We start from the raw sequence: 17,928 nt of genomic DNA, 5'->3' as shown, positions 1-17,928 counted from the left end.
TCCTTCAGCCATCTCATTTATGCCTCTCTTGAACCACTGAGATTTTTTTTTTTTTGAGGTCCACACCCTCCAAAAAATCATCAGGCACGGCTGATTGCAGCCACCTCTCAGGTGGCTGAACTGGAGCGGCTCCGTAGCCGTCATCGCTTTGAGGAGGCGCGTGCGGAGGAGCTGATCCTCCCTCCCTTCATTGGCCACAAATGCTTCACCCCTTTGATCTCCGCCCAGTTTGGCAGCGAGTTTCCCACATTCCGGCTGTTCCCTGCAGAGATCACAGCTGATCATGGGAGATCTGGTCTGAAAGGCAGAAAATCTGTGTGGGTGAGGCTTTGGAGTCGCTCCCCCTGGTGTGAAGCGGAGCTCTCCAAGCACAGGGTGATGCTTTGTGGTTAAACATCAACCTGAACCTCTCTGTGGTTTGTGTCTTTTCTGATATAAAAATTAATATTTTAATTAATATATGAGCTCTGTTCCAACTGATGTGAAGCAGTTCTCAACTTCCTGCTTCTGGAAAAGCCTCTGATTATTTATTTCCCCCCAACAGAATGATATGTTTTTGATTAATTTTTGCTGAAATTTAATTCCATCCTCATCCAGTTGACCTGCAGGTCCATCAACCACAGAATGATATGTTTTTAATTAGTTTTTGCTGAAATTTAATTCCATCCTTATCCAGTTGACCTGGAGGTCCATCTGTTTTTTCTGACCCTCCTCATTCCTGGGGACTGTTCAAAGCTGTCCCTGAAAGTTTTCCTGGATTTGTTTAAGAATGAGTCATTCGCTCCTTTTTTTCTCTCCCGAGCTCTCCCAATCATTTGGGTTTCCCTCTTGTCCTGTCACAGTGAATCTTTGAAGAGCTTTGGCTCAGTCTTTTCTAGACCTTTTTTGAAATGCTTGGAGAGGACAAGGAGACAAAATGCAAGGAGAATTTCAGGGAGAGATGGATAACTTGTCCAAAAGCTGTCTGAGGAAATCAGGCAGGGCTTTACTTGGTCAGTGGAGACTGGCTTTGGAGCAGACATCCACCCCACACCTTCCTGACTCTTGTATAGAGCTGGGATAAGTTGCCACCTAATTTTTTTTTTGTTAATGGGATTTAATAAAGTGATCTGTGTTTTCCTCCTAGCTCAGCTCAGGCACGAATTTTTGTAGAACAACCTGGATCTGGTTTGTTGCTTCAGCTCCCAGCCTGAGAAACCTCCCCAAGGGGCTGGATCTGTCTAAACAGATTCCCTTGGGAGCAGTAGGATTCAGCAGGGCTCTGGATAAACACAACCTTGCTGTAAACAGAGCTAAGCGCCCTACAATATTTCTCTGAATATATTTTGGTTTTTTTCCTTGTCCCCAGGGGCAAAAGCAGCTGAATTCCCTCTTGGCAGCCCTCCAGGTAAAATCCAGCTTGGTGACTGCAGGATATAGCTCAGGAATCTGGGAATCAGCAAACAGCCCTGCCAGAATGCTTCACACGGGGATCCGTGTCGTGCTTCCAATCATTGCAGAATCAGTCCAGTGTGTTTGCTAATTCTTCCTTGGAAGAAGTGTTCCAAGAGGCTGAGGCAGTTGTGATTTCCTGCTGGGGATTGCAGAACCCTTCAGTGACATCCTGAGGAGGAGGAACCGAGGTTTTCTTTTATGTCCCTGCATAAAAAAGCCCTTTGCTGCTGCTCCTGAAAATGTGAAGTCTGAATTTCAGCAGTGAGTTGTTTTATCTGGAAGTTAATCCCAGACTGAGTTGTTCAACAGTTCAACAGTTGAGTTGTTTTATCTGGAAGGTAATCCCTCTAATTCCTTGGGACAGGGACACGTTCCACTATCCCAGGTTGCTCCAAGCCCCATCCAACCTGGCCTTGGACATTTCCAGGGATGGGGCAGCCACAGCTTCTCTGGGAAATCTGTGCTACCCTCACAGGGAAGAACTCCTTCCCAATATCCATCTAACACTGCCCTCTGACAGTGGGAAGCCATTCGCTGAGTCCTGTCCCTCCATCCCTTATCCAAAGTCCCTCTCCAGCTCTTTTGAAGCCCCTTTAGGCACCAGAAGGAGCTCTGAGATCTCCCTGGAGTCTTCTCTTGTCGAGGTGAATGCATCCAGCTCTCCCAACCTGTCCATGCAGTGCCGCCTTACTTTCCTGGAAAACAAACAAAAAACTGGATAATTGTACCCAGAATGAGCATCCCAGTTTGCAAGCAGAGCTGTGCACGTGCCTGGACCAGGAAGCAGAAACGTGGGCTCGTGAAATCCGGGAAGTTATTTTCAAAACCGATTTAAAAACCAAATCTGGATGGCTTCCTTCACTCTGAGGAGGATTCTCGTGGTTATATAAGAAGATTATCTTTGACTTCAAGGCTGTGTCAACGTGAGTCAGGCCCTCAAGGGCAGGGCTGTGTCACCAGGCTGTGGTTATGGATTTGCAAATCCCTGCTCCCTATGGCAACCCCAACATCCCCTGTGCAAACAAACTGGGAAGGACTTGGAGCCAGCACAGGTGTCCATGGGAGAATGGAAACTCTTGCTGATGTTTGGAAAGATATCCAGCTGGATGTGACAGCAGCTGAGGTGTAGTGAAAGGTGTTTTGGGGGTAAAGCAGAAATAAAAGGAGTTGCCTCCCAGTATGGATTCAGATCTGGAATTATACATGGGGTTGGAAGGCAGCTTTGGAGTCTGTGGTCCAACCCCCTGGGGTGATCTTGGGGACAATTCCAACATGTGGATGGAAGTGCTGTTCCAAAGCCCATTTTTGGTGAATTACAGAGTATTATGGACTTTTCTGAGGCTACGGTAAGATGAAGGTGGGGTGGGAACTGAGCCATCCTTCATAGTTCTTCCTTTTTCATGGATGAACAATATTTCATGGGATAGTAGGATGGTTTTAGTTGGAAAAGACTTCAAGATCACCCAGTTCCACCCCCCTGCCATAGCCAGGGACACCTCCCACTATCCCAGGTTGATCCAAGCCCTGTCCAACCTGCCCTTGAACACTTCCAGGAATGGGGCAGCCACAGTTTGTCTGGAAAACCTGTGCCAGAGCCTTGCCACCCTCACAAGGAAGAATCCCTTCCTAAATTCCAAATTAAATCTACTCTTCCAAACAGAATTGTTTCTGTTTGCTGGATCATGTTTGAAGCTTGATTTTTTGGAGTAATTAATCATTTCAATTTCTTCACAAACCACATGGAGTTTTTTATTTCATAAACTTTTGCAAAGGGCTTTGGTTCAGTGTCGCACAGGACAGGTTTATGACATGGCTTCCTTGACTCTAAAATAAGAGGACTAGTTATCAGTCAGCTTTGATGCTGGAGTTTTTCCATCTAAATTCAGGCTCTGAACTCCTCAGAGGAAAAGTTGTTGTAGAGCTTCAAAGCCTTGTTCCAAAAATTTGTTATCTTAGCAATGAACCCTTCCCAGTGCTTCCATTTGATTGTATCCAAGGAATTCAGGACATTTCACAGGTGCAAAGTTTTCCTGAGAGAAGGATCTCACAGAAAGCTTGTCTGGAAATGTTGCATTCTCCACCCCACAAAATCAAGGTCTGGATGCCCAGTGCATCCTTGTCCCAGTTATCAGCCAGAATTAGAATATGCAGCTATTTATAAGGAAAATCTACACCTGGATCCCAAAAATAGAGAGGGATAAAACTTCAAGAGGAATTAAAAAAAAACCAAACCATTGGAAATAACAGTGCTGCATTTCAGCAGCTCAGGTTTTGTCATGGGCCTGCTTTCCTTAAACAGCTGTTTTCTCCAGTGGTGACTAATTCCATGCATCTTTCCAGACCTGTAGGATGGGAGGATGAAGCCCAGGGATGGAACTTTGAGTTTCCAGGAGAGAAGGAACGCTACAAAATGAGGAGCAAGAATGGTTCAGGCTCATTTCTTCTTCCATGATCGGGAAAAAAAAAAAAAAAGATCCCACTTTGGACTGGACCTGCCTGGGCTGCAGAGAGGAACCTGCTGCCATCCATCCCCAAGGGATACTCCTTCCCTTGGGATGGGGTGAACCCAGGACACGGCAGGGACATTTCCTGGGGTTATTTCTACCTCGGTGCTGGGAGGAGGTGACTTTGTCACTCCTTGTCCCCAAAAACAAAGCACGAGGATCTTGGAGCCAATCCAGCTGCAAATATCTGGGGGCTTATAGTCAGCTCCTACAAACTCCTAACAGCCTCATTAAGCTCAGGTGCACCTAATCCTTAATGAACCAATAATATTGCCACATGTTGTTCTGGAGCTTGGATGATTACAGGATTCCATAAAACCCCTTCTTTAGCCTCCAGGGCTGGCAAGAAGCTGCCAAAATAAATGAGGTTATTGAGCAATGACAGAGAAACAAGAACAAAGCTCCATCCATCCATCCATGCCCCTGCTGTCCTAGATTTCCCAAAAAAAAAACCTCAGCCACTCCCCAGGGCTCCTAATCCCAGCACTGCTGGCACCACAGTTCAGAGGTTGGGACATGGATCAGGATGGATTTCATCACTTTGGCTCAGGTTCCTGGGAATTCTCAGCTTGAACAGAGCTGCCCTGAGCGGTTCAGGGTGGGGGACCCAGCTGTCTGCTTGTGGGGTGGAGGATGGTTGAGGTGCTTGGAAAAAACCCATGGAATCATGGCAAGAAGAGAAATGACACTGAATAAAAGAGCTGGATGACAGGAAAAAAAAAAAAAAAGGTGCTGAACGCTTCATCTTAGACTAGAAATTAGGAAGGATTTCTTCACAGAGAGGGTGGTCAAACACTGGGACAGGCTTCCCAATGGTGTTCCAAACCTGTCAGGGCTTAAGAACTATTTGGATAATGCCATTTATAACAAGGTTTAACTTTTGGTCAGTCCATAGGTAGTCAGGCAGCTGGATTAGATGGTCATTATAGGTCACTTGCAACTGAAATAGCCCCCTTCCCTTCCCTTCCCTTCCCTTCCCTTCCCTTCCCTTCCCTTCCCTTCCCTTCCCTTCCCTTCCCTTCCCTTCCCTTCCCTTCCCTTCCCTTCCCTTCCCTTCCCTTCCCTTCCCTTCCCTTCCCTTCCCTTCCCTTCCCTTCCCTTCCCTTCCCTTCCCTTCCCTTCCCTTCCCTTCCCTTCCCTTCCCTTCCCTTCCCTTCCCTTCCCTTCCCTTCCCTTCCCTTCCCTTCCCTTCCCTTCCCTTCCCTTCCCTTCCCTTCCCTTCCCTTCCCTTCCCTTCCCTTCCCTTCCCTTCCCTTCCCTTCCCTTCCCTTCCCTTCCCTTCCCTTCCCTTCCCTCCGTTCCCCTTCCCTCTCCCAATGACCTCATGGATTTTCAAAGCAGCCTTCTGTCAGGAATTACATTTCATTTAAAAAAAAAAAAAAAAGGAACACCCTTTTTTGGAACACCCTTCCAAAAAGTGGAACTCTCAGCTGTGTTTTTCTATCTAGTAAGGATTCATGAATTGCCTTTATAAAGGGGTAATACTGTAGCTCAGATATTACCTGAATAAAACATCTCAGCTCCCTTATCCAATCCAGGAGGCAGAAAACAACAGATCCTCCAAGGACCTTCTTGTGATGTTCTCCTAACTGGTGACATCTTGCACAGAGCTTGGGTTTCTCAAGGTGACAGTCACAAATAATGATAATTATTGTACTCAGAGCACTGATCTCCCAAGAGCAGATCAGAACAGGCTGGAGCCCATGGAAATACCACCCAAGAACAGGGAGAAGAAGAGCAATAATTTATTCTCCATGTGTTTTTTGACCATCATGGCTGTGAAAGTCTGGAATATGAGCCACGAAGATGCACAGATTTCAGATGAGGTTTTTTCTTCAAAGAAGAAATAGGAAATAGGATAGAAATAAGGGTGGGATTTGAATTCTAGAAGCCCAGGAGACCCTAGGCATGAGCTCCTTCAGTAGTAAGAGACCCTTGAGTTACCGAGACTGGCTCTCTTTGCTTGAAGAACCCCACCAGACCGTGACATCTTTGCACAGAGCTGGAAAAGCAAAAACAAGATTTCAGAAACCCCTTTTGTGATCCAAGGGCACCAGCAAGCATAAAACCCTTCCTAGTTGCATCCCCAAATTTCTTAAGCTATCCATGGATGATGGAAGATGGCATTTTGTTTAAAACCCCTCATTTTGTGGGGAAAATGATATTTTGCTATTCATTCTCCCCTCCTTTCCAGGCTGACTTTCCTGCTCTGCTGTGAGTGCGTCAAAGTCTGTCACCATCTCCCGGGTGTTTGTTTCTCTTTCAGATTTGGGTGGCATCTCCCAGCAAGGTGACAGCTGTCGATGCTAAAAACACCTCTTCCCCCGTGGCTTCTCTCCCTGGAGATTGGCAGCAGCCAAGAAAGATTAGGAACAAAGTCTGGCTTGTTTTCAGCCTGGCTTTGTAAGGACATGGCTCATCTGGTCCTGGTTTTGTGCATGAGCGGGTAATGACACAAAGCTGCTGCTTTGGATTTGCTGCACGGAAGGAGTTTCTGGAGGCCCTGTGGATTTCAGGAAACAGAATTTTGGTTGGAAAAGTGTCAGAGTCCAGGACATCCCTCTGGCTGCCCGGCTGTCTCGAGACCCTGGCAGGCGGCTTGGAGATCTTGGCAAGAAGTCAAAAACATCTGTGGCTTCAATTTTAGCCTGTGGAAAGCTGTCAACTCTGTATGAGGAATTACAAGTCACAAGGGTTTTAGTGATATTTGAACTAACACGGGGTGGAAAAGTAGAATTTTGGGATTTTTAAGATAAGGGGTTCAGGGGACAAGATGGAGGGATTTGGCCGTGTCCTGACCGTCTTCTCCTTCTTCTTGTCCTCCATGTCTTGCTGTGATAGTGACACTTTTCTACTGGTTTAAGGTAGGGACACACTGTCCAACATAAATGTTAGATACCGGTAATAAATTGTAAACATAGTATACATAACTTTTGATAAAAAATGTAAACACCGCCTGAGAGGGCTGGACAGATGGCCATGGCCTCCTTGCTAGCTAGAGCTCAGCAGGTCAGAGAAAGAATGCTTAGATAAGAGAAGAAATTAACAACCTTGAAAGCACAATTGGAAGCATTCCAGGCTCCTTCTTTGGCTGTGTTTGGGCTCATGGAAGCAATGATCTCTCTTGTCACCCTGACCTAGGAACTGCGAGAGAGAAATCCACAGAACAGGTTCTGCTAAAGCTTCCACTAGGACTGAAGACACCTCATTAAGGATTCAGAAGATCCGTGAGCAAGAACGACGTCAAAGCTCGTTGATAATCAGCTCATGGTTAGCCTGTTCCCAGGAATCCTACTTTGGATCAGTGTTCCTCACTGGGAGCAGTGGCACATCCCACTGCTCACATCTCCCTGCTGGCTCCCAGCCACCCTCTGGAATCCTACCACTGCCCAGGGCACAGTTTCGACTGGCAGATTTCCACCCACCCCCGGGATTTCATGCAGGCAAAGCCTTCAGCCCCAGCCCGTGTTTGTGCCTGGTCCAGGGAACACAGGGATCAGCCAAGGAAGGTGTGGAACAGCAGGTCTCAAAGAAGGAGAAGAGCTTCTCCCAGTCACCCCAAGCTCCTCACGCTGCTCCTCTGGTGAGATTTTTGGAGGTGTCCTGTGCAATGCCAGGAGCTGGACTCGATGATCCCTGTGGGTCCCTTCCAACTCAGGGTATTCTGTGATTCCAGGATTCTAAATCCAAAAGTACTGCAGGAGCAAATGCACCGACACTGGAGCACCTTGACTTCACCCAGCCTGCTTTTCCAGGAAATCTTTTGTATCTCCTTCCCTGATTATTGAGTGAAAGCCATTTCATTTGTAAGGATGTGAAGGGATGGATGTCTCAGTCCCAACAAGACGGGAATAACTCTACTGCTCCTGAATGATGAGTCCAGGGCATTAAAACAAGGTTTGAATTGTGCCTCAGTACAGGGGTGTCACTGCTGGTGTGACTGGGGACACATCAAATTGTCCTTGGAATGGGCAGGAAAGACCTGAAGGCATGGAAAACGTATTCACCCCTTGTATTACACCAGCCTGGAGTGCCAGGACAAGGGGGAACGGCTTCCCACTGACAAAGGGCAGGAATAAATGGGATACTGGGGAGAAATTCTTGGCTGCAAAGGTGCGGAGGCCCTGGCACAGGTTTCCCAGAGAAGCTGTGGCTGCCTCATCCCTGGAAGTGTTCTAGGTAAGGTTGGAGAGGGCTTGGAGCAACCTGGGATAGTGGAAGGTGTCCCATGGTATGGGGTTGGAATTTGATGATTTTTACAGGCCCATCCAACCCAAACCATTCCATGATTCCATTAAGGGACCTGCTGGCCAAAGGCAGCCTGTAGAATTTTTGTTGAGATTCTGAGTAGGTTTTTGGACTCTGATCCATGGATTTAATCTGTTTTGCCTTTCAGTTGCCTGTAACATGTTGGATCTCATAGATTTCAGCACTTTGCCCAACCATGAGCTGGTGCAAAATTGTTTCCCCTCAAGGCACAACATCCCCACCCACATTTACTGAGGATATTCAGAAACTTGAAGCTCAGTCCTAAAAAATGTGTGGCTGGACCAAGCCTGGAGCCACCAATGTGTGACAATTCCCATCTGTCCAACGGGGGCTGAGTGACAAAAGGATCAGGATCCAGACCAGGGTCGAGAAGGATTAAAACACATCCTATGTGTTTTCCAGCCAGATGGGAATGTGCAGAGTGCAGCCCCAGGTCTATGCTGGAGGTGGAGCCCACCCAGACCATCTGCCCCAGCCTTTTGCAGCACTCTGAGCATCTCTCTCCTATCCAAGTGACCCAAAATGACTTTTCTAAATTAAGATGCCAACCAAAACGCCGTGCTCCACTTCCTTCTCCCTCAACACATCTGCTGCTGACACTGAAAGTTTCTTTTCACCTCATTTTTAGGCTTTGTTTTCAGGCCTGGGGCTGTACAGAATAAAGAGGGAAAGAGGCTTCTGTGTTCCTCTGGAATTAGGGATGTGAGAGTCAAGCAGGAGAAGAATGAAGATATCCAAGAGAGGATGTGCTGCCGTGTCAGAGGCAGATGCTCCAAGCCCTCCAAACCCTAATATGGAAAAATGGCTCTATTTTAAGACCGGAAAAATGTGCACATGATAGGATTGAGATGAGAAATAATTTGGGAGTGATATTGAAAATGATATCGCTGCTGCTGCTGTACTTCAGCACTGCCAGGCTCATTCCATAATTAATAACTCCTTCAGATGGAGTGACTTTCCTTTGAGGGTGTAGAATTAAATATTTAAATCCCTCTCTGTAAATACAAGGCTGTGGCAGAGCTCTCCAGAAGCCTTGCAGCTACTCTCTAATGTATATTTATATTCTAGATAAGTATTTTTAGCAAGAACTACAAGTCCTCTCTGTGTTTGATGACATCAGAGCTCTGTTTTACATGCAATGTCCCGACTGCAAAAAAGATCCCCGTCTTTTTCCAGGTCTTGGAATATCGCAATATTTTCTGCCCTTGTCTCATCTTTCTTTCACGTTTAATGCGTGTTCCAAGAAAGCTGTGTGGGGCTTTTTTCCTCTCTCTTGCTCCCAAAGATGATAAAATATATAAAGTTTATAAAAAAAAAAAGCAGCCAAACAGCTTCTGGTGTTTCCCACCTCTACAATCGGGGCATGCTGGGATAACAACCACCACTCATGGCCTGACCAGCGTCCTGCTGTGGAGAGCAACCAGGAATGATCCCTGCTGGAAAACCCAGTCTTTTAAATATTAATCCTGCTGTTCCCATGATGCTTCTCTGGGAATCCAGCTCAGGGGAAACCAGGATTGAACCTGGGTCCTCCTTCAGTTTAAATCCAAGCTGACTGCTTTGTCTTTCCAGGGAGATTATCTTTTGGAATGCCCACTCCACCTTCTGGAATTGTGGCGCTCACCAGAAAAGGCTACTCAAGGCTCATACCTAGCCCTGATTTTTGGCTGGAGATGGGACACGACAGGGTATCCCAGCTGGAATATCCTCACTGATGAGCCTCTCTTGTTCTTTACTCTCTAATTTCTGTGTGGAAAAAAGCACTTCAGATTTGTAACTGGAAGCGGGAGATGCAGATCAGGAAAAAAAATCCTCCCTGGAAAGGTGCTGAGGCCCTGGCAGAGGTTTCCCAGAGCAGCTGTGGCTGCCCCATCCCTGAAAGTGCCCAAGGCCAAGTTGGACAGGGCTTGGAGCAACCCGGGATAGTGGGAGATGTCCCTGCCCATGGCAAGGGGTTGGAATTTGATGATCTTGAATCTCCCTCCCCACCCAAACCATTCTATGACTCTGCGTACCTCTAGCGCTGCCCCACATTTGCAGAAGGGCTGGAAGGCGGTGGAAAAGGCAATTTTTTTGGACCAGATACAGCATAAGGCACTGAGGAATGCCCTCAAATATGGAGATAAACTCTCTATATGTGCTGGGAAGAATAAGCCCTCAGAGGGACAAGAAAAATCCCTCAGCAGAGCAACGTCAGCACTGGATTCCGCTGGCTGTGAAGCTTCACCCGGCAGGGCCGAGAGGTTGCAGGTCTTTTTCTGGCCCTTTGGAGACACATTTTCCTCTGTTCTATTTTCTCCAGCCTATATTTAAACTTCACCCTCCCCGTGTCCACTAGACCCAGTGACGAAAAAATCCGGCCAGGCCTTTGAATCTCCTGCATTTCCTGGGGCAGTGGCGCTCACTGGGTTTAACTCCTGAGGGGTAAAGGGAGGGATAAATAACAGCAATAACAAAAAACCCAGCAAATTCGATTTTTTTAAGTGCTCCCAGTGATGCCTGTTCAGCCTTGTGGCTGCCACAGTGTGAACAGGTGACTTGTAATGCAAAAAAAGGCCATTTTGTACCCCTGCGTGAAGGGTTTGTCACCTCTCCTAATCAAGGAATGTATTAGAGGTGCTTTGAAGATAAAAATCTTCAGCTCCTGAGCTGAAAAAGCTTCTGAGTCTGTTTTGGCTCCAGCAGAAACTCGTGGGTCACGTTGGCAGGTAAATCCTGGGTGACAGGAGGCTGGGAGGGGCAGGATGCTCACAGCCAGCACTGGTGACACGCGGGGACAGTCCCCACAGGGACTTTTGCAGCACAGCATGGTCACTGCCACCCTCGCTGCTGAGCTCAGGCATTTTCTCTTTTGCTCCCTAAAACCCTCCCAGTTGTCCCAGTGCGTATCCCAAAAATGCCTCTTCTCCCACTGGGCTGTATTTTACCCTTCTCCTGCTTATTTTCCAGCAGGGATAGCTTTAAATCTTGCTTTTCCAAGGAGGATTTTTGCACTCCTGTGCTCATCCCTGTGTGTGGTTTTCCCCCTGTCTGGCACAGAGCAGTTTGGGAGCTGAAAAATAAAGCAGAAACCCCCTCCCTGCACCCCATGCTGCCCCACACTCATTTCCCACGGGAATATCGAACACAAAAGAAAGATGCTGCAGGCTGAAAACCAGAGAATCCAACTTTATTTACTAAATTCTCACCTCAAAGGGAGCCCTCACCCTCCCAGTCCTTCTGTATCCAGACCCTGCCCCATCCACGGGTGGACAGCAGAGCCCAGGATGCTGCAGAAAATGTGGAAAGGCTGCTGGAGACAGAGCTGGAAGCCAGGATAAAAAAAGGGAATGTGATCTGAGGATGGCAAGGGTGGAGCTTTGCTTCTGGCTTGACAAATCTGGCTGGTTTTGAAGCAGGGAACAAACAGAACAGACGAGTGGGAAGCAGGGACTGGTGCTCAGTGTCTGTGAGGGTGGGTGGAATACTGGGATTTGAGTAACTTCCAATTATTATCCTCCCCGTGGCATTTGCTCCCTGTAGATCTCAGCATTGCCAGGGGGTTTTCAGTATTTTAGTGGAGCTCTGAGGGTTTCACCTCCAGGAAAAACGGCTCACCATCCTCCGAGCTCTGGCAAGGAATGCAAAATTGTCAGAGTTTTCTTCTAAATGGTACTGAGACAGACCTTGAGAAATGATTGCCTCTGTGCAAGGAGGAAAAAGAGCCCCCTACTTTGGTTTCTTGTGAAAAGAGTAGAAAAGGGGAAAAAAAATTGAGGATAAATAGACTTTGCCACAGAGGAGGTTGCAGGGGTGCTGTGAGCACACAAGGATGGTGCACGGGGTGTATCCATCCTCCACTCTACCCTCGCTTCCCCATCATCTGGATGATCCCTGGGCAATAGGAACAGAGGGAATGGCAAATTTCCTGCATCTCTGCGAGCTGGCCACACCTGGTTCATTCATATCTGCTTCCACTCCAGCTGCTTTTGCAGCAGGCAGGGCCTCAGAATCAATCCCACATCTGCTCCAAGCAAATCCCAGCTGGGATCCCAGCACTTTTAATGCATTTTTTCCCAGAGCTGAGGGTCTGGGATAACCATTGTTTTCCCTATCCTGCAGTTTCTGCTCTGAAGGGATGAAGGGAGGGCAGAATAAGAGAAGAATTTGCTTGGAATAGTCTTTAAAACATCTGGAAAGGGAAATCTGGGAGCTCCAACCAACTGCAACCTGAGCTCAGGCAGAAGCTGAGGCGGGGTTGTGTTTGTCTGGCCAAACTTGGAAATTTGGGTTGTGGGTCTGGCCTACCCTGGTCTGTCCATGGGGTGTCCTGAGCTTTCCAGAAATCCATCCTGTTCCCACATGGAAGCTGAGCCCTTCTGAACTCATTCCTTAGTTTATCCTTGGCATTAAGCTCCAGATCTCTGCAGCTGCCACCCACACCGTGACAGGCAGGAAGTAACTGGGCCCAGATCCATCTGCTCCTCTCAGTCAGGACATGGCACAGGATTCCCAGAGAAGCTGGAGCTGGATCCCTGGATCCCTGGAAGTGTTCCAAGCCAGGCTGGATGGGGCTTGAAGCAACCTTGGACAGTAGAAGGTGTCTCTGCCTGTGGCAGGGGGGTGGAACTGGATGATCTTGAAGGTTCCTTCCAACCCATTCTCTGTAGATCCTGAGACCAGAAGCGGCTGAAGGTGAGGAACATCTGCTTAAACAGCTGGAAACTGAAGATTTGAGGGGTTTAAGTCCAGGTGCCCAAACTCTTGGCTTGAATCCAGCGTTGAAGGTGGGGTGAAGCCACACGTCAGAGAAGGAGGACGTTCCCAAAGCATCTAAGAGTTCATGAGGCAGCTTGGCAGGGAGAGTGGTGGGCTGTCAGTGGAGCTGGGACACTTGTGACCTCACAGGGAGCACTGGAGGACCAAGACAGCCACCACGGCCACCAGACCCAGCGCTGTGGAGCTGCTCCTCACCCCGCTGCTGCTCCTGGTGTCATCCGTGCACAGGTCGGTGTAGCAGCAGGATTTGGGCTTTTGGGCCCCTATCCCGTCGTAGGAGAGGCATTCCTCCTCACAGTCCCTGGTCACGGTGATGTTGCCAAAAAAGGGATAACCTGGGAGAGGTGGATTGGAGAGGAGGAGGAGGTGAGAGAGGGGAAAAAATAGGGAAGGAAAATGGGATTGAGAAACGCTGACAGAGGAGGTGTTGGACATCCCTAATCCATGGGTGCCTCTACTGGTGACTCTCTCTCACCCTCCTGCTCCTTCCAAAATCATTCCAGGATGGAAAAGGGACACTATTCCCTGTAGATGTTTGCACTGTCCATAAATTTAGGGTCCGTAGAGATATTGGGGTGGGAAAGTCAACACAGAGGGAACAAGCGCAGTGAGTCCTGATACTTCACTGTGAGGCTCCAAATCTGATGGATTCCTCTCCTTCCCTCTCTAAAGTGGGATAATTTCTCCTGGGTTTTTACAGAGATGTTAAAGGGTAATCCAAGCTGTGACTGGGATGGGGAGAGGGAAGTGTGGCCAGCAGATTGAGGGAGAGGATTCTCCCCCTCTGTTCCAGTGAGACCACCTGAAGAGTGGGAGCTGCCTCCAGTTCTGGGGTCCTGACACGACAAAGACAGGGAATTGCTGGACAGGTCCAGAGGAGGCCATGGAGACGCTCCAAGAGACGGAGCTGATCTGCTCTGGAGCCAGGCTGGGAGAGCTGGGAATGTCCAGCTTGGAGAAGGGAAGGCTCCAGGAAGAGCTCAGAGCCCTTCCAGTGTCTAAAGGGGCTCCAGGAGAGCTGGAGAGGGACTTGGGACAAGGGATGGAGGGACAGAACACAGGGAATGGTTTCCCACTGCCAGAGGGCAGGGATGGATGGGATATTGGGAAGGAATTCTTGGCTGTGAGAATGGGGAGGCCCTGGCACAGGTTTTCCCAGAGAAGCTGTGGCTGCCCCATCCCTGGAAGTGTCCAAGGCCAGGTTGGGTGGGGTTTGGAGCAATCTGGTCTACTGGACTGCAGGGGTTTGGAGTTCAATGATCTTTAAGCTCTCTCCCAGCCCAACCCATCCTGGAATTCTCAGATTTCTCCCCGGGACCCCTCAGGGGCAGTGGTGGGACTCACCTGTATCCATGGAGTGCAGCGTCGTGGTGCACACGGTGGCTTTTGGGGGACACAGGGTGGCTGTCCTGCACTTGGAAATGTCTGTGGGCTCCTTGCAGGTGTAACATCGCAGGGACTGGGCTGCAGAGGGGACAGAAGGGCTCTGAGGTGACACAGCAGGGAAGACAGACCCAAATCTGTGGTTTTCTGACCAAAATGCAGCAGTGTCCAAAATTAAGCATGTCTGGAGGCAATGGCAAAGCTTGGATATGCCAGGGGGGGAAAGACCAAATCCAGCGCTGGAGGACAAGGGTGGTGTAGCAGGAACTGGGCCTGAGCTTGACTTTGGAGGCTCAGCAGGCTGGAAAAGTGGGATTTAGAGGGACCTCACCTTGAGCTTTGGTAGGTCTGAGTGTCCTCTGGAGAAGGGGAGGCTGAGGGGAGATTTTTGGGATCTACAAGTTCCTCGTGAGGGGAAGTAGAGGGGCAGCACTGATCTCGTTGAAGCAGTGACAGAATCCAAGGGAATGGCCTGAAACTGTGTCAGGGGAGGTTTAGCTTGGATATCAGGGAAAGGTTCTTCCCCCATTTAGGCACTGGAACAGGCTCCCCAGAGAATGGTCATGGCATCAAGAGCTCAGGAAGAGTTTGGACAATGCTCTTGGGCACAGGGTGGGATTGTTGGGATGTCCTTTGCAGGGCAAGGAGCTGGACTTTGATAATCCTTGTGGGTCCCTTCCAAATCAGGATATTCCATGATGGTAAAAACCAGCTCCTTCTGCTGAGAGCAGCATTCCCCAGCTGTGACAGTGACAGCTCCCCCATCCCTCCCCTCACAGCAGCAGCTCCTTCCTGCTTGTTTAAGGGAAATTCTGCAGGAATCAGTAACTGAGGGCAGGATTTAAATTTCAGAGCTGTATCAGACATCCTGAGGGCTGAGTGTGGCCTCAAAACCGCTCTCATCAGGGGCTACTGCTGCTTTTTGAAGTGTACAAACCCTTGCTGGCTGTCACCTGAGGGAGGGACATCTCTAAATATGCAAATCTTGGTCACAGCAGCTCTCAAAACCCTCAGTGTGAGCGCTGTCCATCCACAGCCAGCAGACACCGACAGTGTGGATTTTCCAAAGTCCTGCTGGTGTGGCTGGATGACAAAAACCAGCCTGGCTTGAGATTTTCTATCCTACCCTCCTTCCACCGGCTGAAAAACAACCTGCAAGCGTCCAGTGCCATCTGTTGGTAAAAATTCACACCGAAGCTGTTTTTTGCTTTTTTTTTATGTTCCCGTTCTGCTGTTAGAGGAACTTCTGGGGCTTTGTGATAAGGATAAATATTTTTGAAGGCATTTGCTTGAACACCTGACTTCAGAAGGAATTTTCAAAGCATCTACTTCTTGCAGCAACTCCTTTGGAAAATTAAGCTGTGGGTTAGAGCCTACACAGTGCAAAACTTCTCCTTCTTATTCCTTAGCTCTTGCTAAGGAATTCAATTCAAAGAGACAACTCCTTGTCTCTTTGCAGAAGTAAAAAGGATTTTTTCATGGGAATATTTCAATTTTCTTGTGGCCGTGCTCCCTGTAAACAAGGGTGGCAGAGCCATCCCTGTTTATCACAGCTCAGGACCACACTAGATCCCTTCCCAATGATCCATGATCCAATCTATAAAATTGTTATATATTTTAACAGAGGTAACACATTATCAAAAATCATTTGGATGGATGGATGGACAGAGCAGTCCTGGCTTCAGGCTCTTGAGAAACTGCCCTGCAACCCTTGGGGTGAGGTGGTTTCCATTTACAAACCTCCACATTTTCATGGATGAGCTGGGAAGTGCCTTGGAGGAATTAATCCCAGTTAAAAGCAGGTTTAAGGAAGGAAAACCTCAACTCCCTCATCTTTCACTGCCTCCGGGTGGGGCATTTAGAGGACGTGGGTTTTGTGGGAAGGTTGCATGGGAGAGGAAAGCCCAAATCCCTAAGGGCTGGGACTGGAGAACTGAGCAGAGATAGCTCTACATCCTGATCTGAGCCAATAATTCCCTGTTCCTCAATGTTCCTTCTATTCCTTGATATCAAGCCTCAAGAATATGAATGGTCACAGACACATCCCCCAGACACAACAGGGGTGCCTACACCAGCTGCTTCCCTCTGGATTATCCCAAAAAATTAATTTCTGTCTGATTTCAACTATAAAGCAAATGGGGTTGATAACTCTGTTTCCATAAAATTCTTTGAGACCTTGGGTGGCTTTTCAGAAATTCGGTTAAATCCAAGACAGGAATTCAGATGGAGATGTTTGATCCCTGCCCAGGCTGCCTTTCCTTTGAGATCTTCCATGGTCCCACAAAACAGCCTGAGGATCTCTGGGGCCCATGGGCTGTGGGTCAAACCCCTCTGGGGTGGTGCCATCCCTGGAATGCCTGTTCCAGGCAGGGATGTGGCTGCACTTGGTCACATCTTCATGGAGGAAGGACACAGCGATGGCCAAACCCTGCTGCCAGCTTGCCCAAGATCCAGGCCCATCACAGACCCAGGGGAATTTCCCATTTCCACATATCTCCTGGAATAAGGGGAGATCCTGGAGCTGGGGATTTAATAAAACCTCTCAATGTCCTTGGAGTTATTTCTCATACCTCCACCTTAATCTACATTGAAGTATCACCTTCTAGCTTTCAGCACTTCCAGCAGCCAGCTAGGAGGTTGTAAGGATGTCAGGAGTTCGGGATGAACATTCCTGATGGGACAGGGTGGCAGCTCAGGTAGAGGCTGGCACTTCAAGCTCCTGCCCAGGCTGGTCCTGCCCTGTGCCTTGCGGTTGTCCCCTCCATCCCTGGGTGTGGGTGACAGGTATCCAAAAGACCTGCATCTCTCCCAGTCAAGCATCACAGCTCTTCCCACTAGGAATGCACCTCTCCTTTCCCATTTCACCCTCTCCTTCCACCTTCTTCAATACAAAAGGCATCATTTCCCCTACCTGGGGGTTACCAGGTCTTTCCCCTCCCTGCCCTCCCAGGAATTTCCCAGGGTGGGGGGCCCTGGAGTGTTGGGAATGAGGAGCTCTTACCCAACTCCACAAATGCCAGGCCCAGCAGGAATCCCACCAGGAGTTTCTTCATGCTGAGATCAGATCCAGGCAGCCAAGACAGGTCCAGAGAGCTTCTCCCAGGGAGCTTTATATATTTTCCCACCCTCCACCAGCTGTTGTTGATCCTGTGGGCGGATTCCTTTGGGGTGATCAGGGGAAAGCCCAGCTCCAGTCTGGATTGGGATTTGCAGAGGAACGGGTTCCCTGATGAGGTGACATCACCGCAGCGAGCAGACTCCTGCCATACCTCGGCTCTTCCCCAGGTTTATGTCCTGGGGCTGGTCTCCCATGGAAAAGCAAAAACACGTCTGGCACTGCAAAGTGTGGCCCCATGCTGGGGCTTGGATGGGGAATGTGACAAGGTTTGTTTGCTCCTTCCAGTCTGGCTCCACGAGCCCAGAGCTGGCTTGTGCCACACGTGTTGCGCTGGCCAACAGCTGTCAAGGGGCAAGTGACAGCAGGCTGGGCTTCCACGTGCTTTGGAGAAATTATTCCACGGGCTGGCAGGACTGGAGTTGCCCAGAGGTGTCTGTTTTCCCAAACATAGTTCAAAACCAA

At 48.8% G+C, this 17,928-nt stretch overlaps 1 protein-coding gene across 1 annotated transcript; it reads right to left on the bottom strand.

Annotated features, from left to right (window-relative positions):
• Positions 1-11,355: 11,355 nt before the first annotated feature.
• Positions 11,356-17,633, bottom strand: LOC115494024 (secreted Ly-6/uPAR-related protein 1-like). The gene is made up of 3 exons (XM_030266796.4): positions 17,350-17,633; positions 14,310-14,429; positions 11,356-13,300 (listed from the first exon to the last, which is right to left on the bottom strand). The coding sequence occupies exons 1-3, from the start codon at positions 17,399-17,401 to the stop codon at positions 13,089-13,091; spliced, it is 384 nt and encodes a 127-aa protein (XP_030122656.4). The 5' UTR covers positions 17,402-17,633; the 3' UTR covers positions 11,356-13,088.
• Between the last annotated feature and the right edge of the window lie 295 nt (positions 17,634-17,928).

The sequence above is a fragment of the Taeniopygia guttata genome, chromosome 2 (genome assembly GCF_048771995.1).
Source record: "Taeniopygia guttata chromosome 2, bTaeGut7.mat, whole genome shotgun sequence".
In the NCBI taxonomy this organism is placed as follows: domain Eukaryota; kingdom Metazoa; phylum Chordata; class Aves; order Passeriformes; family Estrildidae; genus Taeniopygia; species Taeniopygia guttata.
Note: the sequence above shows the minus strand (reverse complement) of the source record. Positions and strands in the feature narration are given on the sequence as shown.

Excerpts from the sequence above, each read along its gene's own strand:
- LOC115494024 (XM_030266796.4), bottom strand. The coding sequence starts at position 17,401 with ATGAAGAAACTCCTGGTGGGATTCCTGCTGGGCCTGGCATTTGTGGAG. Across the intron at positions 14,430-17,349 it reads CCTGGCATTTGTGGAGTTGG|CCCAGTCCCTGCGATGTTAC; the intron begins GTAAGAGCTCCT and ends TCCCCTCTGCAG. Across the intron at positions 13,301-14,309 it reads GCTGCACTCCATGGATACAG|GTTATCCCTTTTTTGGCAAC; the intron begins GTGAGTCCCACC and ends CACCTCTCCCAG.